The 27,951-nt window shown below is 42.3% G+C and overlaps 2 protein-coding genes across 3 annotated transcripts in view; one reads left to right on the forward strand and one right to left on the reverse strand.

Annotated features, from left to right (window-relative positions):
* Positions 1–8,700: 8,700 nt before the first annotated feature.
* On the reverse strand, positions 8,701–27,847 carry MRPL1 (mitochondrial ribosomal protein L1). Of its 2 annotated transcripts, XM_069774451.1 has the most exons (11): positions 27,745–27,847; positions 26,977–27,085; positions 26,358–26,474; positions 24,682–24,793; positions 23,301–23,544; positions 22,116–22,199; positions 20,458–20,529; positions 20,113–20,224; positions 18,573–18,673; positions 11,098–11,179; positions 8,701–9,123 (listed from the first exon to the last, which is right to left on the reverse strand). In XM_069774451.1, the coding sequence occupies exons 1-11, from the start codon at positions 27,769–27,771 to the stop codon at positions 8,972–8,974; spliced, it is 1,212 nt and encodes a 403-aa protein (XP_069630552.1). In that variant the 5' UTR covers positions 27,772–27,847; the 3' UTR covers positions 8,701–8,971. The 2 variants fall into 2 exon arrangements, with proteins under 2 accessions (XP_069630552.1, XP_069630598.1); XM_069774497.1 differs by lacking the exons at positions 26,358–26,474; positions 26,977–27,085; positions 27,745–27,847 and adding an exon at positions 25,013–25,101.
* The window catches only part of CNOT6L (CCR4-NOT transcription complex subunit 6 like), a 38,175-nt gene continuing 37,916 nt past the window's right edge, over positions 27,693–27,951 (forward strand). The window contains exon 1 of the mRNA XM_069774258.1: positions 27,693–27,848. The gene's annotated coding sequence lies outside the window, so the exon portion shown is untranslated. The remainder of the gene's footprint in view (positions 27,849–27,951) is intronic.

Here is a 27,951-nt window from a genome sequence, read left to right on the forward strand (position 1 = left end):
ATGCCAGATGCAAGTCTCCTAATCAATATTAAATAGCAGAAACAACTCATGTCTGATAACAGTGCTTTGCTGAATTCCAAGCAGCAAACCCTGTCAAAGTTGAATGAAAATCTCTACTGGTAGATGTTTTGCTTGGCACAAAACAATGTGCCAGAGGCTGCAACTGTGCCATTAAGTAATTCACAGTTCTCATATGAAAAGTAAACAAACGCTGCATGAAATGGCCCAAGCTTTTTGGGAGAGGACTTAATACTCATTCCCTAACGTGTCAAGACACTGTCACTGACTAGGAGCTTGGCTTGACTTTAATGTGTTCGTGGTTGTTTACAGATGGTATTGTATCACCCGGAAGGATGAAGGATTTATTTGTTTAATTTAAAAAAGAAAGGATTTTTTCTAATCTAAGTGTGAGATCAAGCACTGAATGGGTTTTATCTGGCCAAAGAGAAAACAACTTCCTTTCATAATATTCTGATGCTGTGATAAGGCTAGGAGATTAAATTCTCCCTCATGCCTCATGAAGCCTGATATACCCTAGCCATCTTTCACTACTAAATATTTTATTTTGGTCAGTCTTTTGCCAGAGGTAAGCAAAACTGCTTTTTTTACCAATATATGTATTTGGAGAGATGTGTTTTTAACAGGATGCCTTGAAGTTACTCTTCTAATATTATTAATTTGACCTTCTCCCCACTTGGTCAATGTCCCTCAGAAACATTAAAATATACTTTTAAAACACCTAAGTGTGTGTGGCTCAATACACACACACACATGGATACAATGCCTGTCCTTGATTTCAGTTTCAAGTTCTCCAAATTGTAGGTAGCCTTTACAACACCTTTTTTACAAAAGCTTTGGTAAGAAAATGACAGAAGAGTCTGCATTTCAGAGTCTGGAAGCTCTACACCTAGTAGACATTTCACCCCTTCACATAACAGCCAAGACCACAAACCACTACCAAAATAAAGGAAATGCAGCAATCTTTTCCCAATGTCTCTGCACACAGGCAAAGAATAAGACACCACCTCCATGCACTACATGTAGTGCTACAGATTTTCTTAATAAGCATTTTTAAAAACAACGAGATTAGGCCATTAAAAAAATTGCATCTCTTTGAAGCCACTATCCATTCATAATTGATGCTCGTAAGGATTTTGGAAAAAAACCCAACCAAAACATATTAAAAATAGTTTTCTTGAACAACTTGAGCTTTCACTGCCATCTCATCTATTCACAATCCTGTTGAAAAGCCCCTGAGAGGTGGAAAAGCAACCCTTCCACAAACCGAGTGCCCAGCACAAAATTACTTCCCTTCTTTTTATGCAGGGGTGCCTGCATTTTCGCTTGGTAAGTGCACGTCTGCATTGGCTATACATGTGCTACATAGCACACACAGACCAGGCCTTTAGTTTTCGGGAAGCGTATGACTGACCGCACTCACGCAGCAGAGCTTTCCAGCAGAACCGCAAGTACAAAGGCCACCAGGCAGCACACTGGTAGTAAATCCAGCAGGCATTTCCAGAAACCTCAGAAACAGTAAATGTCCTTCTACTAGATGGTACACATGCATACGTACTTCAACTAGGATGACGTCCTCATATTTCACTGTCCCGGTCCCCAAAATCCACTTCCTATCCCCGACAAACCCTGGGAGCTGAAGGCAGACATGTTTGGGAAAGCCCAGTTACAGGAACCATGCTTGCAATGGTTCCAAGTCCCTGAAATAAAGCTTTATTTTTCACAAGGCACTGCTAGCATAAGGTCACTGTCTACCTTTGTTAGCACACCATCTTTTCTAAAAGCTTGGAATAGTAGCTAGCCTGTGTACAGGTCGCTTCCAAATTTCTGTTCTCATAATCAATTTCACTAATGCTGGGAAATGAAATTTACCTGACTTACTTTGTCAAGGGGCATCTTAAAGAAAAAAGTTTTGCCTTACTTTTCTCTTATTTCTGCACCAGTCACTTTTCCTCCTAGATACTCAAGAGTCCATGCTGCCAGCAATGTAATCGCAGGACTCCTCCTGCTGGCAAGATGCAGCTTTCAGGAAAGAGCAAAGTATTTTTAATCACTACCCCTTTCCCTGAAAACACTTAACACTTTAGGGTTGGGGTTTTTTAAGCCGTCTTTAGGCTGAGAGAACAGTCCCCCAAACGTTTCTCCATTTTAACAATACAAAGGCCTTTACAAGTCCAGTTGCAAATAAATACCATCGGCACAGGTTTCTAATATAAAGATGCCCACTAGAACAACCTACAGGCTCACAGAAGACCTGCTACCCCGTTGAGGATCCCACCAAAGCTTCCAAGTGCCACAGCCCCTGACATACACACGTCTAGCTCTGCCAGTGACCAACACAACATGGCATTGCATAGTCACCATGTGCAGTAATAGTTCATCTTATCCCAGCATCTCCCAGTACCTGGCAATTTGGGAAGACTGGGTTTCCCCCCTTGTTTTCCAAGTACTCTTGCAGCTGAAGAACTTCATGTTTAACTTAACAGGATTTGACTCTACGAAATTCAACACTCCTCCAATTACTTTTGTATTTTTCACAGGCAGTTTCAGCAGAAAGCCTGACCTTTGTTCTCAAAACCTTCACAAATGAGCACTCGCCTTTGCTAAATGGTAGAACACTTACCCACTAGGGGTAAAAGTAACCCTAAAAATAAGCAGCTTATATTGAAGGCCATTGATGAAAGACAGTACTAAATCTTAAAAGTCAATGAGTGTCCCCAAATCAAGTCTCCCTTGAAGCTGCCTCCTTTCAGAAGGATGCTAATACAAATCCCTGATGGACTGATTCCCATGCTGCTTATCCTCATGGCATAAAACTCCTATTTTCCAAGAACAGCGATAGAAAGCAAGGACATGGCTTTCCTCCCAAACCAGCTTTCCACTTGAATGACATAGCACTCCTCCCCAATGTTAAAACTACTTGCACTGAACACTAGCCCTGCAAGGTACAACCATCAGGAAATCACTCTGACAACTCCCCCTTCATGTAGCTGTAGGATGAAGCTTCTAGCCACCTGCAAGCAGAAGTACTGACAGAAATGACTACTTGTAAAATAATGATGTTTATCCCTAACAAAATTTTGAGTCAGCCTTAACAGCTTTTTTTTTTTTCCCCTCTGTCCTATTTAAGTCAGTGCAAGTTTTACCATACTGACAGAATTTAGGCTATGGTACTAACTACACCCAAAGTTTGGAGGCTGACAATACCAATGGTACTGCAGAATATGAATGTAATCATTCATAGTGCCTGTCTCGGCATTTAGAAACATCTTACTCCTTACAGGCACAAACAGATTTTTAAACAGACCTCATCAGTGACATGGTCTGGATGGGCTTTGTGCTTAGCCCAGGTCTTCCCAAGCAGTTTTGTGTGCTTCAAATGAAGCGCTCAGCCCAACAGCTTAGACTAGCCTAACTTTCAGAACAGAGGCAGACACACATCAGAAGTTGGCAGCTCTGTCCTCAGGAAAATTAAAACCGGTGTCTATAGCTGACAAGTTAAATTCAAAAGGTGTACAAGGCTGATTTTACTTGACATTTCCAAGACTATGCTCAGCCACAGTACAGCAGAACAGCGACTGTGGGACTAGTGCCAATTCTAACCGCTAGCACCCTGGAAAACCCCCAGTGGGTGCAAAGAGACTAGCCTTTCTCGCCTCAGTTTTGAACGCAGCATTTGTAACATCCCTGTCCTGCTTTTCCAACTTTGCCTCCATGCCATAATTTACAGCAAAAGCCCCGTGAACTCAGTTTGACCTACACAGACTCAAAGGTTTTTGGAGTGCAGCTAATTCCCGTACAAGTCCAGGTTTAGGCTGAGTGTCAGCCTAAATCCTTCATTCCCCACAACTGCATGCGTGCTTCTATGGCAATTTCTTCCTTGTTTGGGCAAATGTTTCTGTATGCACTAACTGTCAATCCAAGTTCATTGCCTGCTTCTCCTTAGTTAAACTAACAGCAGTTTCATATAAGACAATTTTAAAAGCAATCATACATCATCTGCATTACTAAATGTGTTGCGGCACTCCGCTTTTTTCCACAAGGAACATCAGTGAGGTCTTTCAATACTCATAAGTAGTGGGCATTCCAAACCCTATACATCAGCTCCTGCTTTCTTACCAGCAGCAAGAGCGCACTTTTAGAGGCAAAGAGGCTATGACCTCAAATGCCGTAACCCAATACTTCCCCGAGAAATATTTTTGGTTGAAATGAAGCTGCCACCCAAATTCAGCATAGCTTGGATTGTGCTGCTAAAAATTAAGACAGGAGAGAATGGAGGGTAAATGCACCAAAAAACCACAAAGCCCTTTGGGAGAAAACAAGGGCACACCGATCAGCCTTCGTCACCTTCTGTGGTACATAGGAAGATGGTCTCGTCCTTCCAGCCACCCTCCCAGACATGTCCCCCTTCTTGCTGAGGGCCAAGCATGCACAGCAAAGTATGGTTTGTTAAGAGGAGAGAACATTTAGTAATTAGTCAACTGCTCCGCAGGAAGCAAAGAGTATGTGCTCTCAAACCCAAGCACGTGCAAAGAGTTTGCCTAGAGTACCTTTCACTAGGGAGTAACGTACTTTTAAGTTCCCACTGACTGCAGATAACATCACACAACAGCAGCTAGCATAGACCGGTTAATGCCTTGTAACACGTCCTTCCTCACCTGAACACATATTTGGGTACCCAGCTCCTGGGTTACTGCCATTTTGCTTTTTATAGAAGATCTGTGTTCTATTTACCTACCAAAGGAGTACTGAGCACTCATTAACAGCAACTCTGGTAAAAACGGTGCCTCTTATTATACAGGACTTAAAAGAACTTAATATTCAGGACAGATAACCTGTTTATATACTGCTCTAATCAGAAACCACTAAGCATTACAATCCCACGCTTCGTAATGAGTACACTAGTAATAATTTCTAGAAGCCAGCAATGCCATTTTAGTTAGGCTTACTGCAACAATTAAACTGGTTTCTAAGGCATATTGGCACAAGAACCACATGTACAACAATTCCCACTCTGCATGTTTCAGGACTAAGCTTATTAAAGGGGAATAATCTCATGTTGTCTTCCTCCCTTTCATCTCTCCTGTGTGTCAATCAAGCATTTCAGTATAAAAATCACAATATACTCAACAGCCTGTATAACGCTACTTCAGTATTACACAGACCAGGGGCATTATTACTTCATCTATTAATGGCATAGTAACACATATGCAGAACTGCAGGATTACACCTGAACAAATGCAGCTGAAAATTTGCTAAGTTCATTAGTTAGGTTTTTTTCTCACCTGACTCCTAGAGGTTCAGATTTACAGTATTTCCATAGGGTTCAAATTTTCAAAGGACAGATTTCTTCCAGAATGTTTATTATTCCACACTTCTATTCTTTGAAAGTACACCCAACAGCCTGAGAGCTTATGATTTAAGTTCACCTGTATATTTATGCTTAAGCATCACTTATTTTAAAAGCCACCCATCCTCAAAAGAGCAGGTATACCTTTTTCCATAATGGATAGTAAAGTCTTTGAAATTTGCCATGAAAAAATAGAGAAGAGACCAAGAAACCTACATAAATGGTAACACAAGCCTTGCTTTTCTACACCAACAGGTAACTTACCTTCACATTGTTCCTTTTGGGTTGCAAACAGCACATAACTACTATAGTATCTCATACTATTCCTCGTATAAGTAATTCATTAGTAATAAAAACACTCTTTGCTTACACACAGGCACAAAAGGTTATCTGCAGGGTGAAACAACATTCCTGTAAAACAATATCCTACCTTTTGCTAAAATTCAGAGTGTTAATCAATTGCTCCTGATCCATTTGAGATGCATGTAAGTTAAGAGCCAGGTCCTCAAAACAAGCACACCCCCATGGCTTTCTCTTTTCTGTTCATGCAAGTATGCATCCTTAGCACAAACTCCAAGCTTCCAAGCAGAAAGAGGATACAGCGTAAGTGATGTACTTGCAGAGGATGGTGTGCTTGAGCTAATGAAACTAGACATACTGCAGATGAGCTTATGCAACATCATTAATTTTTTTTCATTAGGAAAAAACATCTAGGTAAAACTTGCCACAAGTAATCAAGCCTTTTGCTACAGTCTGATTAAGCTGCTACCCCATTCTATGTTGGCATAGGCTAGATTGCCAGCACACAACCATCAGTAATTAGTACAATCGATTACTTAAGGCACAAGGTGGAGGGGAAAAAACCCATAAATTTGAAACACTTAAAAACCCCCCTGTTTCCTCTTGATTGCCTACTCTCACCTATCTTCTGAAACTGGCCTGGTGCTCCAGACCAGAAATTAATAGACATCAGTATTAGGGAACTAAAAAAGCTTTACTCTACAACTTTAACTTCTGCAGAACAGAGAAAAGAGGAGGGGGGACACACCAAACAAAACAACTAACCCACAAAAAACCCCAACAGAAGATCCGTTCTAAAGATACTTACAAATGACTACCATTATCAGCCTCCTTATCACCAATTCCTGATGTAAGATGACTTGGATCAAATGGGATGTTTAGGGCAGTTAACATCACTGAACGCATTTGACAATATTTTTGCCAGTCACATCAACTCTTCCCTTTGAAAAGCAAGAGTTTTAATTTTCTTCTTTCTACCAGGCATATGAGCAGACCCCACAGTAAAAAAAAACGTGTTTAGGTGGCTATTCAAGTGCACTGGCATTGCTGTTTCCACACACTACGTACTAAGTCTACTGAAGTCAGTGTGAAGCCTTCCTTTACCCCTAAGAGAATTTTCTGATCAAACTCTGAGCAAAGCACCCCATATAATCAAAAATACAGCAGCATGGCCTAACATTAATCTGTCAAGCACCCTGACTGACAGCAGCCAAATGCTTCAGATGGGAAGTACAAGAATTTCTATGCAGACAGATATAGGTAACCTCTCGGGGGGGGCTGCAAACACAAACCACCCATCCAGATTTGGATAAGCTCATCCCTTTCGTAAGGAGCCAATCTTTTTTGGAACCATCTGACATTTTAGGGTGCAGTTTTACTAACACGTTTAGCAACAAAGTCCAAAAAGAACCCCACTGAGAAACTCTTTTCCCAACACCTCTACAGAAGGGAACAAGAATGCCACCTGCTGGAAACAACGTGGAAAAAACCGGCAAAGAAATTCTGCAGCAAAGCAAAACCCATGTATTCTTAAAGAGCCAGTTAAAAGAGACATGGATATTTATGCTGGTCTCCAGTTTATATTTAAGAACTATGCTGGAGGAAACCAAGGTAGGCAAAATGAGAGTGAATTAAATCAGGCAGAACGGTAAGATTACATTACAAGCACACTCAAGACTAGCTATTGCAAAAAAGGCTTAGTGTTTTTGTTTTAATCTGTTTGACACACACCAACCAGCCCCAAAGAACAAAAAGCTAACTGTGCAAAAACTGGAACCATTGCCAAGTCAAGCCTTCTGATGTGTTTAAGAGCTCAACTCATTTATTGGGAATCTACCACTTCGGTCAAACTGTGCTACTGCTCAGACCTACATTTCAATTAAAGAATCTTTATTTTCAAGATTTTTCTGCCAAATCTCAGTGGTATGCATAGCTACTAAGAGTAAAAGGAACAAAGTTAAGCAGGTAAATAACCAAAGGTGACCCCCACTGCCTTTTGCCCCTATACACTAGCAGAAGGAATTGGGGGCCTCTATCCACCACTAGAAAATCAGTGTCTTCTAGCCAGGTCTCCAGAGCCCAGGCACCTCCAAGATGACTAACCTAGCACAGGACCACAGCCCTACAGCTCCTAGATACTCACTGCTCCCATTACATACATGTTCTTCATCTACACAGAATAACAGATGAAATCCACATAAAGCATCAGTCAGCATTTTTAGGAAAAAAAAAAAATCTTACTAGGAAGTGTAGCATGGGAGTCTTCCTCTGAGAATCACCTGTGTGGAAAAAGAGATCTGCTGCTGCTTGTTGTGAAGCCACCCCACTCCCCCAAACCCATCCACTTATCCTGAGTGGTTATTCAAAAGCTCATCAAGAAGAACCTCTCTGACAGAAAAAAAAAGACAAGAAACTGACACTTACAACTTGGTAGCTTCACTCAGGTTTCACCCCAAAACATTTTAAGGATAATTCTTTCCAGGACAGTGCAAACAAACCACTGACTGGATTCTCTTAAGGGGCATCGTATCAGTTACGCGTAGCTTAAATAGCAGTATGTGAAAGATAAGGTCCCATGATCACTCCTCCCACAGAATACATGCAATTTTTCCACAGAAAAACCTCACCTATTATAATTTGTCACAAAAGACTAACTTGCATTCACAGGCTCAAAGTAGCAGAGCCTGTAATCCTCTGTATACCCCTCCAGTATCTACGTTATGCCGATTAAATGAAAACCAAGTGAGATATGACAAGCATCAAGCAGATGTTACTCCCAACTCAAAAGGGACACCACGTCTACCTTCACAGAAAAATAGAATGGTAAATAAAACCCAGTTTTCTTCATTGGCGAGTTATACAGCAGCTTTCCCCAAGTAACTGCATTAGTTGCTCTGTGGGGAGGACTTGAGTCAAGACAACAAAAGCATTGAACATTCTGCAATTTCAACAGAGTAAAGAGCCCAGTATTATGGATATAACACGTGCTTGCCTTTTGGCTGCAGTTGCGGAAATTGGATGGCAATACTTCAGAAGTTACAGAAATACTTTTATTAGAGTAAGAACTGTTATGTGCAGAGAAAAAAACAACCACACAAACTAAGGAGCTTTCAGCTACCAACAAAAGGAATCTAAAATGTCTTCAGTTTTGACAACAGACTCCTGTCTGTGACAATGTTTCTTGTCACAAAGAATTTACCAGTGAAATTCACAAGTTAAATTTATTTTTTCTTTTCATAAAGTATGATTTGAATTACACTATTTGCTTTCCAAGGCTGATCATCAGATCCACAAGGAAAGACATCAGGTACTAACAGGTTCTTGGACATGTTTTTCTTCATCATCCTCCGCATTTTTTTCTTCTACTTTTTCCACCTGAGGTAGGAGTCCATCAAGGTTCAATAGCAAACCTTCACTGGTTGAAGATCTAATAACCAACTTCTGTACAAAAGGACCTAGAAAACAAAGAACACCACCAATTCGGTCACTCTACCACTCTTCATGTCTCCAGGCTGATTTGTCATAGTACTAATCCATACTGCATCAAGCACATGACCGGGATCAGAACTATACATGTAGACACATCCCTTCAGACAGAGTGTTTAACATCCACCCTGGAAGACTGGGTTCAAAACACAATTCACACTCTGGTGCCATAAAAAGATATTAACTTGATGGCTACCTTATTCCTTCACTACCTCACCAGCAGTTGACATCACTGGTGCCCCTGGGCCTTTGAACATACAAGTAAAACTTCACACACACACTCCTCCAAAAAAAAATTAAATACAGGTTAACTCACTTTGGGAAGCGGTCCTGATTGGCAAGATATTGGGGGACAGTGGTGGAGTTTTGATCACCCAAATATTCATATATAACTAAGAGCACAAAAGACACCATTTCTAATTGAGGATCCTACCACGAAATGCTGAAGGAACCTTTTTGACAAGAAGAGCTACAAAAACAGTCAGATTGCTTTATGGAAGATTAAATAGATCTACATCACAGTCTGAGAACATTTGCTTGGTGGTATTTTTAGTCTCACATTAGATCAAGTGACTCGCAGAGGAATGACATTTTAGTGATAACTAAATAGCTGCATGAGGACATGCTATTACATATGGGAAGTCTGAAAGGAACTAATGAACTGATATCTATAACTAGCTGGTCTAAGTGATTGGTAGTTAGCAAGCATATCTAGACTCCACTGTTGCAAAGATGTGTTAATTACCAAGTCTACTTCCTATAAACAGCCAATACTTTTAATGAAGCCAGTAAGAGACCCACTACAAGAACCAAACTTGATAATGCAAAATCAGCAGAAATGCTACTAAGACCAGAAAAGCTTACCCTTACTTAACTAGATTGGTGTAGTTCACATAAGAACTCATTCAGGACAAAAATACCACCACTTCCTGCTTTTATTTACTTATATCTCAAGTCAGCCAACCCCTTATACGTTTTATGTGGGCTGAAATGCTTCTAAAGGCACGTGTACTTGGCTTTTCGTGGTCTCTCCTCTGTACAGTAGTTACTATTAACAGCATCACTGGAAGAGATGCAAGATGATTCTTTTTGCAGACATTAAGCCAGTATTAAAACACCGTTTTCTTAGCTCAAACAAGGCTAATTCTTCCATAAAATTAGGTTCATAAATCACCATTGCCACTCCAGCTAACCAGATGACATTTGTTTAAAAGTTTACTTCATTATGAATAAGAACAGATAGCATATGAGTTGTTCACATTATTTGCTCAGAACAGTGAGCAGAACCCACAGGAACAACACGCAGAATTCACACCTTTACTCCTTTGTAACCTGATCCTTTTGCTAAGGAATAAAAAAAAAAAAAAAAAAAAAGATGAACGGCTTTTCCCTTGGAGCAGCCGAAATTTAAAAAATATCTTGGTAATAGAGGGGAAAAAAAAAAAAAAGGTGGTATACCTTCAAACAGGGTAGCTAACCAGACTAGATGTTAACTGAAGCACAAGCTTTAACTTAAGCAATTGCTGGTGGATTCCAGGTTCAGATTCTATACATTGAGCCACAACAGGGTCACGTCAGTGGAGTAAAACCAATGCACACAGACACTGAAGACCTCCATGTCCCATAAGGATTTCCTTGTATGGCTTTAATCCACTTGAGCACCAAGCCTGCAAACTTAAGTTTTGTACAATATCTCACTCCTTTCCTCACACAGGCACTTATAAGGTGCAACTGGAGTTCACATCAATAAGAGCAGATGCTATTCATGCCCTTACAGGCTGTAATTTCTTACGTCTTGATTTACTGAGTTGCCTAACAGCTTCCTCCTGTCCCAAGGCGGACAAAGCAGCAAGGTCATTTAATGACAACCCAGTAAACAAGACTCATTTCTTAATTTTGTTGGCTGTAATGTCAACTACCACATGAGAAGAACAGCTACTTACCGTAAGTCAATGGCTTGAACGTGCAGATATCATGGATAACTGTTTTTAGATTGGCAACTATCTGCTCAGTAGGCATATCCAGCTGAAAAAGAATAACGCAAAGTTAGCCATGGGGATACTTAAAGTCTAGATTAATAAATCTGAAAGCACCGGGTACATATTTATTTTACATTTGGATAGATTTTGTTTCTCTGCATTCCCTGTTAAGGAGTTACAAATCCCATTAACAGCCATATCCAAATGACTGGGAGAAAAAACTATTTTATACATGGTTATACGCTCATCATTATTCTCTGTATTTCTACTCATGACATTAAATTTCCATGGCTCCATAACAACATGTAGCCTTAGAGAGGTAAAGTCTTAAAAACAATATATGTACAAGTGTTTTTGCAAAAAATCACATTAAAATAAAGTATTTGCAGAAAAAAGCCTCAAGAAGTAGCTGTCAAAGACTGCAAAACAGATCAACTCAAAAACAAAAGCATCTAAAACTGAAGGCATTAAGAAATTTAACATAACCAAACAAATAATTTAAAAAAAAATATAAAGCTTCATCCTCTTTTCTTTCCCATTTTAACATATGAAATGGAATTTCTACTTTTTACGTAAGTTACGTGGAAGCATTGAGCTCTAAACATATACCAGTTCTGTATCTACTGTTTTTACGGACCCCGGTTCCCGTCCATGGCGTTTTTGACCTTCCAACAAAAACTGTGGACTGATGGCTCCTTGTCCTGCCCGATGTCCTCATCTAATGGAGCACTTAAGCACACCTTACTTCCAACACAGATGTGATCCTCACTGCACCAATCACAGATACTTGGAAAGGAACCAACACTTGCCAAAAAATTAATACCTCCATCTTCTCTCTTAGACCAATCACCTTAAACCATGACTACTATTCATATTATCTGGACTCTCTTCAAGAACGTGCAACTCATGATCAAGAGACAGGCCAACCTGAACAGCCTCTGGTCAAAGCCAGGACTGACCTGACTCTCAGCTCCTGGAGAGCTTAACGTGCATTTCTCAGACTTAAATGTTTGGCTGCTATAATGCCCTGCTATGCTTTAATTCATTTGCTGTCTGGTCTCACCCATATCATCCACATTTCTTTATCTGAATGAAAAATCAAGTTCTTTTTCTAGAGCTTTCAGGTATGGAATTAAAAAAAAAAAAAAGCATTTATTCTCACACAATTAACAATGTTTCAGGGGAGCCTACAGGCTCCACTGGGGTCTCCTCTTCCTCTCCACCACCTCCCAATGTAGCATGAGCAGATTTTATTAATATCTCACTTATCTGTAAATGTATGCATTAATTTGCAATAGAGATATAGTTACTTGACTAGTCTTCTCCCAGGTCTGGTCCATTAATCTCTCTTTATGCTCTTCTGGCAGACTTACAATCTAAATGCAGTTCCTCTGTTACACAGGCCAAAACACATTTGTCTTTATCATTGTTATGCTGATTGCAACGTGCCTAATCATTCATAAATTAACGGACATAAAATCTGTTTGTTAATGCTGAGCATTTCACTTCACTGACAGACACACCATGCTCTACCGAATACAAAATAAGAGGAATACTCAGAACCATTTAAATAAAAAATTCATTGGTAGCAACTAATTAGAAACTATACTTCAAATGAAGGTTCAAATAGTGTTTGCTTCCAAACCTTACACTAAGTTGAGGTCTTAAGCTAAGACCTGTACAGTTGTACAATTTCAGGGAGCTATTTGACATTCATCATATGTAACAAAGTCTAGAAACATTCAGAAGAGACAGAATTTGCAAGTTGCTCTAAACAAGTTAGAACTTCTTATAAAGAAGTACAAGAAGTTTTGAGACAAGATCCATCTCAAAATCTGAAGGTGTTAGTTAACATTCTGTAGCTGTTAAGACAGGAAAATAGGACAGAGTGACTTTCATTCAAATCAGACAACACGACACATCCCAAGAGATCACGTACCATAATTTACTTGAGATGCAGACAGCTCCATAATGAAAAAAGGTAATGGTCAGAGGGTTCCAAGTATTTCAAAATAGCTTACACATCCAAATAAATATTCCAGCTTCCAAGTAAGTATTCCACAGTAAACCCTTGTGTATGCACAGTCACTGTGTATCAGCACTTAGATATTTAGTTTAATTCAAACCCTCGCCAAACTGACCAAAGTACTCTGGACCAGATCTTCAAGACTGTGCAACCTACTCTGTTCAGACCGACTGCCATGACAGGTAAATATCTTTAAATCCTGAGCCTTCCTGAAAAATAATCATGCCTGCAGAGGGAGCAACTATAAATCAATTCCTAGTCCACTTTGTATAAATACAACCTAACCACAAGGTACCTTAGAAAATGACAGTATATACTACAATCAGAACACAGAAATTAATCACTACCTATCTTACTGTTTAAAGTTTAGGACACTTCTCTCCAGAGCAGCACAAGGTGCTGTAAAAAGCTTCAGGGAAGTTACTGTTTGTTTTTTTGTTTTGGTTTTTTTTTTTAATAAGAAACATGTTATATTTGTCTTTAAAAGGGCCTCCCCCACTAACTCTGCTGCCTAGTGGGAAATTGCCTATTAATATTCAGCATAGCACAAGTTTCACCAAAACAGATCATGTTTAAAACTTGATTGATGAAGTCTCAATGCTTCTAATCTTCTGGGGGATCTTTGGAAGACTGCAAGTGAATGCACAGAAGAGCCACTCAACTATTTGCTGGCTAAATATGCAATTGAAAAACAACAAGATGCCTTGCAATTAAAACACTAGCTTTAACCGCAGAACTGCTTTTCTAAACTCTATTTAGAGAATTCTACCAAGAGATCATTCAGAGCACTGAAACTGTACTGCAGACTTAACTAACAGGCAGTTCAAATATAACACACATGTAGGGAATGGCAGTCATTGCAGGGCAGGAACACCTGGTACAAGATGAGAAATGATTAACACTCTGCAAAACAAGATTATTGCCAGCTATTTAACTCAATACCTTAAGAATCAGTGGGCAGGAAAATAAAGCTAGCAACTAGCCAGTAAAAAAACTGTCTTTATCTCAACCCACAGGTTTTCTCACTTTTACTCTTCCGATTTTCGCCCCCATCCCACCAGCGAGCAGCTGCATGGTGCTTAGGTGCCAGCTGGGGTTAAACCACACCACCATTCAACCAGAAAGCTACATAAGTTCTCAGAGCACCTTAATTGGGCTTATAGTTGTGGTATTGGCTGGGAGTGGGGGAGTAGGCAGAAATCTCCTCCAAGTCCCCTCCTACAGCTGTTGAAGTGACAAACTAAGAACAACAGAAAACCCACAGAGACCCGGAATTTTAGGTTTGGCTCTCTCAACAGTAAGATCTAGAATTCCTACTACCCACAAAAAAACAACAAACAAAAAAGTTTTTATAATTTCAGTTAAATGCAAAGCAAGAAGTGGGTTCACAAAAACAGACATGAGTTCATACCTCTGTTTTCCAAGCAGGGACCTTTTGTCTCCTCATGCTGTCTATTAAGACATTTACCTTTTACACCTATCTTACTTTTTTGTACCAGTGAGACATTTCTGGAGCACAGTAAACTGCGAAGAAATTACCAACGGTAATTTGACCAGCATCCCATAACAATATGCAACCTCTGCATCACTATAATATAACCAGATTTTCTCTTAATTTCAACACAGAACACTTGACTCTACTAAACTCCAAGCACTTGCCTTCAAATGTCTCTACACAAAATGTTAACTACACCTATTTTAAAAATCAGGTTTAGAGCTACTCCTAAACAAGTTTTATTTTGCTTTGCAGCAGCATAATGCAACAACTCCACTTGGCCATTATTCTGGGACATCAAGCATCTTTTGTTACACAGTGAGGCCAGAAACTCGCATCTCTGCTTTCAGGAACAAAAAGAAAGCCTCTGAACCAAGACGTAAGTGTTGACAAACATGGCAGAACAACATTTCTGTACCACTTGCAAAGACATCTGGAGGACTGACAGTATCAATAAGAGAAGAGCACTGATGTATTTTGCATTGCCTCGCTTTCACAGGTTTCTGCTCAGTTATGAACCTTCCTGAGAAGGTCAGAATAAGGGAAGAAACAGAGTTCTGTGCAGGAGCCTATAACAACATCAACCGTGCAGACAGCATTTTCTCATCCTGGCACTCAAAGGAGATGCATTTCTGAGGTAGTAGCCCCATGCAGTCCGTAGGAAAAAAAAAAAAAAAAAAAAAAAAAAAAAGATGAATGCAGGCATAGAAATACCCTTACTGAGGCTGTTGTAAAGGGTTATTTCCTATTCCTAGTTTAACTTGCTACAACTTCTTCCACATCCTTGGTCCTGTTTGGAACAAAACTCAAGCCTTTTGCCAGTACCAGACTACTAGGAAGACGTTATGCAGGTACAGTCTAGCGCATACCATCAGGACTTACGCAACACATGCAACTCCAAGGTACGTAATTTAAGGCTGAAAATCTCTCTCATCCTGGACTTGTCAATAGTTGGAATCATTTAGACTTAGCACTGCCGACAGGCAAGCCTTTCCATGTGGTATCTCAAATAAGAGAACAGCTCAAACTGGTAACAACAGACAACCGTTACTACCTATGCTTTTTGCATTATTCCCTTCATCCCCCAATAAACATATTTCAACTCTCAAGTATTCAAAGTAGCAAGAGTTAACACATCTTCCTCAACTGTGGGATTTTCTCCCCGCCTCCTTCAGGGAGTTCAAAGCTAGGAATCCATTACTCTTGTCTTTTTTTTCTTTTTCAAAGGACACTTACACTTCAGGCCTTCAACCACATTTACAGACAAGGAACCTAGATGCTACTTTTAGTGCAAATGGGCATTTCTGTTTCCTGCCTTAACTCTCATTTCCACACTTCTGTACATTCTACGTACCCAGTTTGAGATATCTCTGGTTCAGTACACATCTCTCCATACTTCTAATCCTCTGAATAAAACAGTGCTCCTGTAAACATGTCCCTTCCCAGAAAACACATCCTTCCGAACAAACCTTAAAGTCTCACTTCCTGAAACCATCTTACTCTTTTCCATAGAAAAATGATTTTGCAGGCAGCTCTCTGCACAGATAGGAAGATACACTAGAAATTCCTTCCTGGTGTCACATGCGGACTCTGATTTTTCTGAAGACAACTCCAACTTGGGAAAAAGAGAATTTTGTAATGATCAACAGCACCCTGTTTGGACTCAAGACTTATGTCAAAACCCTCAAGAAAATGACTTTAAGCTGCCCTCTGCAGACAGCTCAATTCTGAAGGAGATATCCCGAGTGTCCTCATTTGTTTCCCTTCTGCTTTAAGCTCCACGTCTTGAAAAAAGATTTTACATTCTCAGTTTTACAACTCCAGATCTGCTAATTAAACTTAACTGCTGCCAACTTCTGGGCTTTTCAAAGACATCTCCATTACTACTAAGAATACGACACTGAGGCTGCTGACTTACGTGGGAGTGCAGCATGACATCAAGCCACTGGCCATAACTGAACTAACAGGCAACATGAGACAGCAGCACTAAAGGGAAAACATCTCTTTGAGAAACGCCGGCTTGGCAGACTCCCAGAAACATCTACGCTACTGTTTGGAATACAGCAATTGATCTTCATGCTTCTGTGTAATTCATAAATTATTATTTTCTCACTGACAAGATTTAAATTTAAAAAGCTCTTGATTTAGTGGTAAGCAGATATGCATAACCACTCAAGGCTCTCGCAGCCTCCCAGAGCCTTGCCTACACTCGATTTCCTTCCAGCGCCACTGCGCAAACAGTAGGAAAACTAGGTCAGGTAAAGGATAGTAGCTAGAGAGGGTGGAGACATTTTACACAAGCCATAACCACTGAGTCACCCCTCCGCACACAACTCAATGCACAACAGTGTGACAGAGCATGACACACTGTGTGTGCAGTGTTAAGAGTCACCTCTGCCACGTAGCTGACATAAATTTAGCACGTATGAACTCTGTAAGGAAACCCTCATCAAACTGCTTCTGATCCAAGATTAGGAGTTTATTCGTGAGAACCTACTGTTTACTTGTACAGAGTGACATCTCTGGCTGCACCAAATCTTCGGAAGTGCCATGAAACTGCAGGGCTGAGCTGCCTAGACACAGAACCGAAGGTAATCTGTAACACCAACACCTTACATCAGTGACAGGACGTGGTTTTAACTTCCGAAACTGGAGCCACAGCTGCAGAACTAATACACTAAGCAGAACCAACTACAATTGCACTGAATACTGTCAGGACATCAAGAATTCATCATTCACCTTTATTAAAAACCTGATTTTTCTTCTTGACTACACAAGAAGAAACTTTACAGTAAGTTTAATTTGCAGAGCAGTCCAAAGCAAAAATTAAAGAATACAGTCACAATACTTGAAACTAAGACTAATCTATGGATTCGAGGCATTTCACACAGTCCATTAAACTTACGAACAGCCAAAGATACTTCCTGCCTCTATCAAAGTGCAAGATAACACACACTTTAGCAGAAGAGTCCCAAGAACCTCAGTTTTGAGTATCGTATAGATGAGCAAGCCATTGAAATTCACATGCACAACTCAGAGCAGCTAGCCAGAATTAAACAAACTTGCTTATTTCTAACCACCAAAGCTGCAGGGGTTAACTATCTCATACACTTCCTTTCTGTACCAGTATCAGTTAAAGGAAAACTAAAAATCAGGCACTTTTACAAACAAACAAAACAAAATGAGCAGGAAAAATAAATAACAAAAAATTAAGGAAAACATATTAAGGCCTAAAAAAAAGAAATAAGAGAGAAAAGATACCCTTATGTGACGCATTTTCTTATGTGACAGCAAAGCACAAATTAATTTTATGTATCAGGTGTAATGCACAGTTCTTGCTTTTTGCTCCAGTCCAGGACTAAAGTTATCAAAGTTAAATGAGTCTTTAATTATTAGGTTAAAGGTCACATTTTTTGATCCACCTGTGCATATTGACCATGTACTCACAACCCGTGGTTTATTTAATTAAAAAAAACAAATAAGCTCTATTTTACTCACAGAAGAGTGCTGGGGAAGGCAGGAGGAAAGGGAAGCCTATGTTAAGATGTCAACTCACAAGGAGATCACTAGGAAGAGTAACTTTTCTCATGCTATTTTGTTCATTATTACGATTCCTTGCCAATATAGTGGCGAATACAGATCCCACTCTTGGCATCCTTAACGTCTTAGCATCAGGTATGCCTTGCTCTCAGTTTTAGCGGAGCCATCTTCTATGACCACACATTAACAACATACAGTGCTCACATCAGCTGAAGATGTCACACAACAAAGAGTAAGAGTTCCATTTACTTCACAGGTCAAAGAACATGGTTAAAAATCTTGGGAACAAACAGATTAAAAATATCCCCCTCCCTCTTTTAACACTAACTGCAGTTCTGCCCAGCAAAAAAAACCTTAAGAACTCTATATACAACTTACTCTTGCTATTCTTGTCTTGATTAGACGCTCGCCTTCTACCATGTACTCAAGACCTTCTCTGAAGAGTTGCAGCATTTTAGGAATATCATGGCCCATGGAATCTAGTTTTTTTTAAAAAAAAAAAAAGGCAGAAAAGTTGTCTGAGTAATGCTTATTAATGTGGCTAAGTGTGATATTAGTAAAGAGAGAATTCAATCTTTCAATTAAGGCAGTTAGACTCCAATCAAAAATGCAGTTTCATGGACAAGACAGTGGTGCCCTCTCACATACTATATAAATAATTTCTATTTTCCCTCCTTCCTTATTAATCAACAGACATGAATAGCCAATACAGTAGGAAACGTAATAAAGGCTTCACTTCAAATAAAGAACCTGCTTATGCATATATAAAACACAGCTTTATTACCTAACACAATTAAAGCAGCCTGAAAGACCAAAAGCTACTGAGTTCGGTTTAGAACAAGCCCCAGGTTTTCCTTGCAAATGAAGCCTCCAACTACGTAATAGCAAAGTAAACACACTACCTGGAACACCCTGGCCCAATCCAGCCATTCCCACAAGTCAAGCTATTTCTTATCTCAGCTGCAAGAGCACATTTGACAGATTTACACCATCACTCAATTGCTTCCAATACAAGCATTACTTCTCCCACAGGTATTTTGATGGCTCCAAGAGAAATTGGCCCTGGATAAGCTACAAATCAAGTAAGCTCATAATGGCACAATATACTTTTTGGAACAAAGGAAAACTATCTGGAGTATTTTCCGTTGCAATGTTTTGGACAGGTTAATAGGCTTGTCTTAAATGTTTAGGAGGCTAAAAACACTGCCTGCAGCTTACAAAACATTAAGACAGCTGGGGCAGGAAAGTAAGAGATATGGTTCAATACTCAGTGCTTCACACAGCTGGCACAAGCTCTATGTTGGAAAAACAGATTTGGGTTTTTTTGTCGTATTTGAAATAGACTCCTAACACAGAGCTAAAAAAGTAAGTCTGCAAGAGAGGACAAAAGTCCGATGTCAGTTGCTGTGAAAACCTGACCTGAAGAGGAAATGTCTTCAGCATTACAAAAAATGAGAGACCACACAGATAAGGGAGCAGGCTGTACTAAGGAAAAGCATAAGTAGATCTGTTGTTGAGTAGTAACGAACAGGCAGAAGGAGCAGTAGCAGTCACGAAGCTGGGATCCAAACAACTGCCAACAGTTCGACAAGTGTCTCAGTGAATATTTTTTTTTCAAGTTGTTTCTGTTTTCCTGGGTAACTTCACAATACTATTACCGTTCATCAGGACAAACAAGCATAGGGGCAATTAGTAGGCAAACTTATCTTGATTCTAATCCCACATTTGCCTGTTGTAGGAGAAAAGCACAGTCCTAGATTCCTAAAACTACTCTTATCTAAAACAAAAAAAGTGGTTCAGTCACATACAGTCTAATACTCAATGCAATCATACATCTTCAGCAAAAAAGTTTCAGTGTCGCCTCTAGAGTTAAATCTTGTTCAGTACCTGGGATTTGTAAGAAAGAATTGCTTCTTACTTTTTTTTGTGCTTGGGTATTTTCGTTTTAGTTTGCTCCTTAACGGTATTAGCTTAGGCATTATTGCAGGAACAGCTACATAGAAGTCCACTTGGATTTCATCTTCCAAAATCTGCAATAAAAACAATTAAATATATTTAGGAATACAATAAATTACCTCAGTACACAAGTTGATCTACAAGCATGTCCGAGCACAAAACCCCATCTCTTACGCTTCACAATGGCTGCTAACTTCAAGCTGGAGTTTACTGGACATGAGGCTTCTCACTCCCCACTCCCCTCAGTCACTGTTTCAAGTTAGGATACTTATATAATTCTTAAAAAAAAAAATAAAAAAAAAAATACCCATTTGATTAATTCAACACCTCCCACAACAGCAGCTCCATTCTCTCGAGCTATTTCAGCTTCTTGCTCATCCTGTTGAGAGAAAAAAAAAAGTTCAGTAACATCTGTACTACCAATTAGTCTATATCAACAGTACTGGATAGGTGATTTATCTTGGACAACTGAGTATAAAACCAGGCTATTTACAGGTTAAAAAGGAAAGAATGGTTTAAGGCAATCAAAGACCCAAAATATCTAATGCTGGTGATTATAGGAGCAGCAACTCCACTCCACTCCACTCCAGGTCCCAATAAGAAGGAACACTGAAGTCTTCAGTTGACTTCTACTGGAGAAGGAGAAAAGGCCATCCCATTGCCAAGAAGCTCTATCAAAAGCCCTTTCTCTACCACCTCCATGCCCTGGAAACTATAACGAATCATCCGCTGGATGGAGCCAACATCGTACTCTAAGCTTAAAGAAAAGCACAGAACATGCTACTAAAAACCATGGTAAAATAGGGCTATTCAACTTCTGAAAGCACTATTAAACTTTGGCTTCAAAGAGCATTTAGAAGTAAACCTCATCTGTCCTCTGCAAGGTTTTGCTTTTAATAGTCTGAAATATGGAAACGTAAAAGGCATCAGTTTTGTAAAAACTTTGGCTCAAGCTTTCGATACAAGCAGATATTCACTACTCAAAACCAGAATCAACTTTTCCTCACAAGAATAAACCGAATAGCTCCACACTTCCATCCAAAAGCACTAGCAGGTGTTTCAGTCGCTCAGCCTTTTTCCACGTATACACCTTCACAGGGCATGGTACCTCTTATCCCACATGAATTTCAGTGAAGAAAGAAGGTTGTGAGATACAGCACCAAAGAACCTGGCATGCTCGGGTCTTTGGTCAGCCCTCCCTTTTGTAGGAGGATTCTTACCTTGTAGCTGAGATAGAGAATTCTACAAAAATTAAGCCCAAAGGGTAGTCAACTAAGTCTGTGACAGTTCTCCAAGATAATCGCATACAGATATATGCAGGTCTATTCTGTTAGAATGATTAACTGGCAAAGAACAGCAGCAGAGGCTGAAACTAGTCTCATACAGATGCTGCAACTGCTCTACACACATTAGTTCACATTAGTGAACTCCTAGGAGAGCAGATAAAGGGTTTGGGACAGAGGGCTGTTAAGTTGCTTAAGGTTTTTGAGGAGAAGTTACTTTCCCCTCCTCTCCCAAGGGTATCCTGTTACAGCACAAATCACTGTGAATAACACCCAGTTCTAATCTGCACTGCCTGCTGAGGCTGAAGACAGCGAGGTTGGACATGGCTGCTACACTAAACCATCTGCCTGTATTACAGAAAGGTGACAAAGGTTTCATGCTATATATGATCTTTAATGATCTCTTCCTTAGTCACATTTATGCAAATGTTTACTGCCTCAGTGCATTGCTAGAATAATCTACATATATGTAAACCTATCAAGGTGAAGGAAATCCTGTAAGATGCTTGTTAATACATTAAGATGCTGCTGAAGATGAATCCTAGACAGACTTAACAGTTCTGTAAAGCACTCGCAGAGTCTTCTCAATAAAAGGTATAGTACTTGCATAGGAACTAGTTGTGTTGTAAGAGCATGCTAGATACGCAAAACGTATAAAAACAAATAATTCAGGCTTACCCACCTCTGTGAAAACCAAGACCTTATTCATTTCATCTGTAAAGCGATACGGAAGAAGAACAGTGCTGGCAAATGGATCCACTTTTTTCTAATAAGTAAAGAAAGAAAAATATTAGAACAACAAAAAAAAAATCATGAGGTAAGGCAAGTTACACAATCATGTGGAGTTGGTCCCCTAAATAGCAATCTTATCCAAAATTTCCTTGCACAGAGGTCATAACAAACAAGCACGATGCAGAAATTGTGACTGCTTTTTTCATGTCCAGTATATACTCAAATATAAACTTGAGACATGAATTACTTATGCTGCAGTTTGCCCAAGAGAAAGGGGCCGGGATCAGCAACTCCAGTGCAGGATTGCTACCAGGCTCAGGTACAGTCAATAACAAACACCGAGGTGCCATAGTTGCAGCTTATCTAAATGATGTTTCTGATGCAATGGCCAATGCAAACCGTCAGCAAGGAATGTGTCTCTTACCAAGCCTTGAGAATACCACACAGCCTCCGACAGCAGGAGCAAGAGCTCTGCATTTCTTTAAGTGTGAACTCATTTTCTGGCTCTAAGGGACCCCTGGTGTACCAAAGGGATATTTAGTTACGCACGTGAAGAAAGCAATTCTCAAGTGGCGTAACTGTTCTCAACTTATGGGGGAAGCAGGAAGAGTTTTAGGGAAAGACTAAACCGGGCTAGACACCTTTATATCAAAAAGGTCATAGGCAAACAAGCAATAGCATACTTTCAAGGAACGTTATTAAAAAAAACATAAAATCAAAACAAGATGAAGGACAGAGGCAGGGAAAAGCTTGTCTTTATACTTCTCCCTGTAACAGTCATCCCAGAACAAAGCACACACATGATTTTGGTAACACATCTTTAAGTGGAAAGCCCTAACAGATGTAAAACTTAGTTTGATCAGTTCTGTCCAGACGTGAATTTTAGTCACATAATAGCCTGTTTTCAAAATCCTCGATGGTGCTATCTTCACCTCAGGAGTATGCGGGATGTTTATTAATTATACATATATAAAAGCACAAAGCCACCTGCAAAAGCACACATTATTCTAACAATTGGAGAAGCTGCAAGAGGCAGCCTAGAAGGCCAACAGCAGCATCTGCTCTACACTTTCAACACAGCCTTCCCATGTTAAAAAGAAGAAAGTATCAAAACTTGTATAAACTTCCAACCTACCTTCTTCTGTAGTGCCATATCTAGGGATACGTTAATATAGACATACTGTTTGGGGTTAGTGAAGTCCAGTTCCTGAAATTTCTTTAGCATACCCAAAGCCTCTTCCACATCATAGGATGGCCGCTCATAATACCATGTCAAGTATACATCATCCACGGGCTTGCTCATAAGCGGCCACCTCCTAGTTACTTTTTTCTTTTTTGTTTCTTCCTGCTTGGTCTTACGTGAACCTTTTTTTGCAGTTCTAAGACAAACAAAAAAATATTGTTAGATCATCAACTGAAGAGTTTGGCACATGTTCTAAGAGAAAAAAGTAGATACTGTTATGTGTCACTTATTAAGTAACAATTAGTTAACAAGGAAGGTTCCACACAAAGATGAACAGCATCCCTAAATTCATCCCAGTTACTTGTCTTAGGTGGCCAAGACAGAAATCAAAACATTCAGAAACCAAAAGCTCTGTGGGCAATTAAGCTTCTCAGACAACAAAGCCACATTTGTGTAGCGTGGAACCAAGTTAACAACCTCCTACTATATCAACACAAAACCAGTTTCAAATAACACACCAACTTTTACAGGTCTTGCCGTCACGCAGGCTGGTAGTGGGCACTGTGCCCGAGCTGCTTCTAAATCCAGCAAATCCCACGCACCTTCCTCTTCATCAGAAGGAGCCACATCTGCAGAGTTTTTCTTCTCCTTATTGTGGATCATAGCAGTCCCACCTTTCAAAAAAGGTTTCTCCTCCCTTTCCTGTATCATTTTGGATGCAGTTAAACACTAATCCTAAACCCTATTCTCCTACCTACTTTCAAAGGCTCACAAATCAAGGAAAAAATATTAAAGTAACAGCTAGCTACTCCACTCCTCTGTTAACTACGGTCAAAGAGTCTGCAACACTTCAGAACACTTTGTGTACAGCACACTTCCCTCAGTACACAGAGTTCATTTTTAGTTCTCCCACTTACACTGTAATATTAGATTTAAAAAGAGAAGAAATTCAACAATAAAAAGCAGCATGAAGCAAGATGAGAAACTGTTTGAAACTGACTCCATAAGCTTATCAGCTTTGATGCTGACAGTACTCCTTAACCTATAATCCAGCCACACCTTCCAAAACCACACATCAAAATAAAGAAGTAAATCTCTCCCCATAACTGTTACCTTCGTTATTACAAGAGTAACATAAAACACTCCCTGCAAGTCTAGCTTAAATCTTCTCTCCCCAGGCTGTTTCTCTAAGAGCTAGCAGCCTGTGGGATGCCACCAACGCCTGGTCGGCTGTTAGAGCCACACTGCAGACGCCGAAACCACCACACACACCCCCCCATCAGGACACCCGACGGCCAAGAGAGCTGCTTCGGATGGAAAGAGACGCACTCACTTCGCTGCCGCAGCATAGGGCCGGGCGGGCGGCGTGAGGCTCACCAAGGCGGGGGCGGCGGCGAGGCGCTGGTCGAGCCCGGGGAAAATCCACCCGCGACGCGGGGCCAGTGCTGCGAGAGAAAAAAAGCAAACATCGCCTCAAACAGCCGCCCCCACCTCCCTCACTTCCCCGGGGGCCGCCCGCCAGGGCAGGCCCCACCGCCCCTCAGGGTCACCCCCTGCCCCGCGATCAAAGGAGAAAAAACCACCGGCTGCAGATAGATAGACAAAAGCCGGTAGCCAGCGCCCGCGCTTTCCCGGCGGTGAAAGAGACAGCGAAGCCCCGTCACCTCTCCACAAGCAGCGACCAGCGGGCGCCGCCATCTTGCAGCACCAGCGCGGTGCAGCGCGAAAAGCATCCCCTGCGGCGGCAAGCACTTCCGGCAGCGGCCGGAAACGCCGGACTGTGTCCCGCTGCTGCCGTCCCCCCCCAAACCGCCACTGCCGGCGCTCGCCGTTCCTACGGTGCGGCGGTCCCCCCTCCCGGCTTGTGTCCGGTGAAGGGAGCATTACCGGGGCCTGATTAAAAGCCTCCAGCTCGGTTCTTAACCGGCCTGAAAGGCGGCCTCGCTACAAAACCCGGGTTGTCCCGAGAGCTCCGCGAACAGAACTGACACCCCCCACCGAGGCGGTGTTCAGTGGGCAGGGCCTGCGCCAGAGACACCCAACATGGTGGCACCTCCTGCGGGCCGCTTCCCTCAGAAACCGGCCTGTGTCTGCCCGAAAGAAACGTCTGCCCGGGTTAACGTTGGCCGTTTCACTCTTAACGCTCTTGGCTGTGATTTTTCTGGCTGTCCTCACTCTCGTTCACTTGTAGATGAGTTGAGAAAAAGATCCGCCTGGTCTACAGACCTACTCGTGGAGCGGCATCCGCCTGCAAGGACTTTGTTTAACCGGGTCCTAAACCGTTCAGATATCTGCCGTAAACTATAATCCTGTCTCTTGCTATATGTGCGCTCGTTAAAAGGGGCCTCTTTATTCTCCACCGATGTGCTTTTTGACTAAAAACATCCCGACTCCTGCAGTTCCACTCCTCTCCCTGATAAATTTGTGTCCAAGAATATTCTCTCAATTCAATCAACTCCTTCCTGCTCCAAACTCTTGAACTCAGGCTCATCTTGCCTGCTGGTTTCTTCGGAAATATTTGTAAAATACCTGAGTAGCAATGACACTACGTGTTTTCTTGTGGTGCAAGATGGTGCAAACTTCCCAAAGAAACAGCAGCGTTTGTCTCCATAGGGGCCATGGGCACTGCGAAGGCCCGGCATCTGTTTGGATGTTTACATCTCACCTGGCACTCCCCAGACTAAAATTGTTATTTTTCAGTCAGACGTATGTGCATATGTAAAACCAGTCGTTACAAAAAAAATGATACGTGTTTGTCCAATGTAACTATATGCTCAGTGTCCTGGGAAAAGATCAAGACGGGGAGGTGTGAGAGTGGACAGGAGGAAAAAAAGAAACTTCCTCGCTTAAAAAATCTCAGTGAGGAGTGAAAAAGCATGAATTTAAAACACAGAGGCAGAGCGGGTTTGAGGAAGGGGTTCTTTTTGGATGGGCGTTAATCGCGTATGTCTCCTATAGTGGTGGCAGACGTAACACAAGACTCACCACGTGACTCTGTTTAATATGCACCTCTGATCAGGTAACGACTGGCATCCTTCACGGTATTCCTCCATGACTCCTCAATCCCCTTGCGAGCCTCCGACTTGTTAGACACAAGGTCGCTGCTGTGGATCACGGATTTTGGCCCTGGGAGGGAAATACGGGCTCACGGTTTAACGTGCACCCATTCCCGATTACTCACTCGCTCTGAAGCCCAATTCTCATCAAAACCCCTTGCTCTGTCGCAGAGGCTCCTTCTGCATTTCCCACTCTCTGACCATATATGAGCTTTTTTGGTCCAGCACAAGTCCAGGCAGCCGCAAGTTCCAATAAAATGCTCTTGGGCCCGATCTCTTGTTCCACCTCGTGCCCTCCCCAGCCACCTGCTGCTCCCTCAGACACCTCCCTGCACCTCTTTGATCCTTTTTTTTTTTTTCCAGCACCATTTTTCCACCTGGGCTGTCCCACAGGTCAGCGCGCAAAGCCCTACATCCCTCCCCACCCCTGGCTGCTGCTTTTATTTTATTTTTCAATCCATCTTTCCCTCACGGTAGGCCCACGTTCCTCCCCACTGAACGTGGAAACAGCCACCAGAAGAATTTCGGTGCGTCTGAGAGAAGATGAGCTTTAATGCTGGAGTGACGTTTACCTGCGCTTCCTTGCTTCAGCTGCCCAGAAGAGAATCCCCCCGTCTCACGAGGCTCCGTACAACTGAAATTTGGGCGCCGAAAAAGATTTCCCAGAAAAGGAGCTGCTGCCTGCGGAGAAACAATCGTGGCTGACAACGAAGAGGAGATGTCTGCACCCTCAAGTAAATCCCATGCTGAAGACGGAGGTCTGACCCCCCGGCCCCCCCAGCTTCGCCTGCGGCCATTTCCCTCTCCCGCTCTCCCAACCCCGGGGGTGAGCAGCCCCCTACTCACCCCCTCGCCTCCATAATTTGGGGGGCAAGCAACACCTCACAAGTCTCCCCCAAACCCAAGCCACCATCCCGCCGCTGGCCTTCCGGATGACAACCTCCCCCCCCCCCCGCTCCCTCTCCGGAGAGGGCTCCCGGTTGCCGCCAACAAAATCATGAGGTAAAAATGGGGCGTCTTCCCCCCCTCAAGCGTTTCGGGGACCTGCCGCTGTCACCCCGGGCCGGTGGTGTCCTCCCGGGGCCGGCGACGCGTCGTTCCCCGCCCCGGGCAGGTGTTGACACGGGCTACGGGGGGGGGGTGACAGGGCCCGGTGTATGCCCGAGGTTCCCGTCCCCCCTCCTCCGCCGCGACGGCCCCGGCACCGCCCGCCTCCCGCCCCCGCCTCCGTCTCCTCCGCCCTCCGCACCGCCCGAGTCCCCGGCCCGCTCCTCCCCGCCGCCTCCCGCCGCCGCCGCCGCCGCCCCGGCCACCCGCGGCTCCGTCCCCGGCCCCGGCACCGCTTCCCGGCGGGCCGCCGCCTGCATGTCGTTGCTGCCCGCCGCCGCCGCTCCCCCGCCGCCCTGCCGCCGCCGGCCCCGCCGCCCCGCCGCGCCGGATGCAGGTGAGCGCCGCGGCCCGACGGGGCCTGCCGGGGCGGGGAAGGGGGGCCGGGCGGAGGGGGGAAGCGGGCCCGCGCCGCCATGTCGGGCCCCGCCGCCGCCCCG

The sequence above is a fragment of the Haliaeetus albicilla genome, chromosome 1 (genome assembly GCF_947461875.1).
Source record: "Haliaeetus albicilla chromosome 1, bHalAlb1.1, whole genome shotgun sequence".
Lineage (NCBI taxonomy): Eukaryota > Metazoa > Chordata > Aves > Accipitriformes > Accipitridae > Haliaeetus > Haliaeetus albicilla.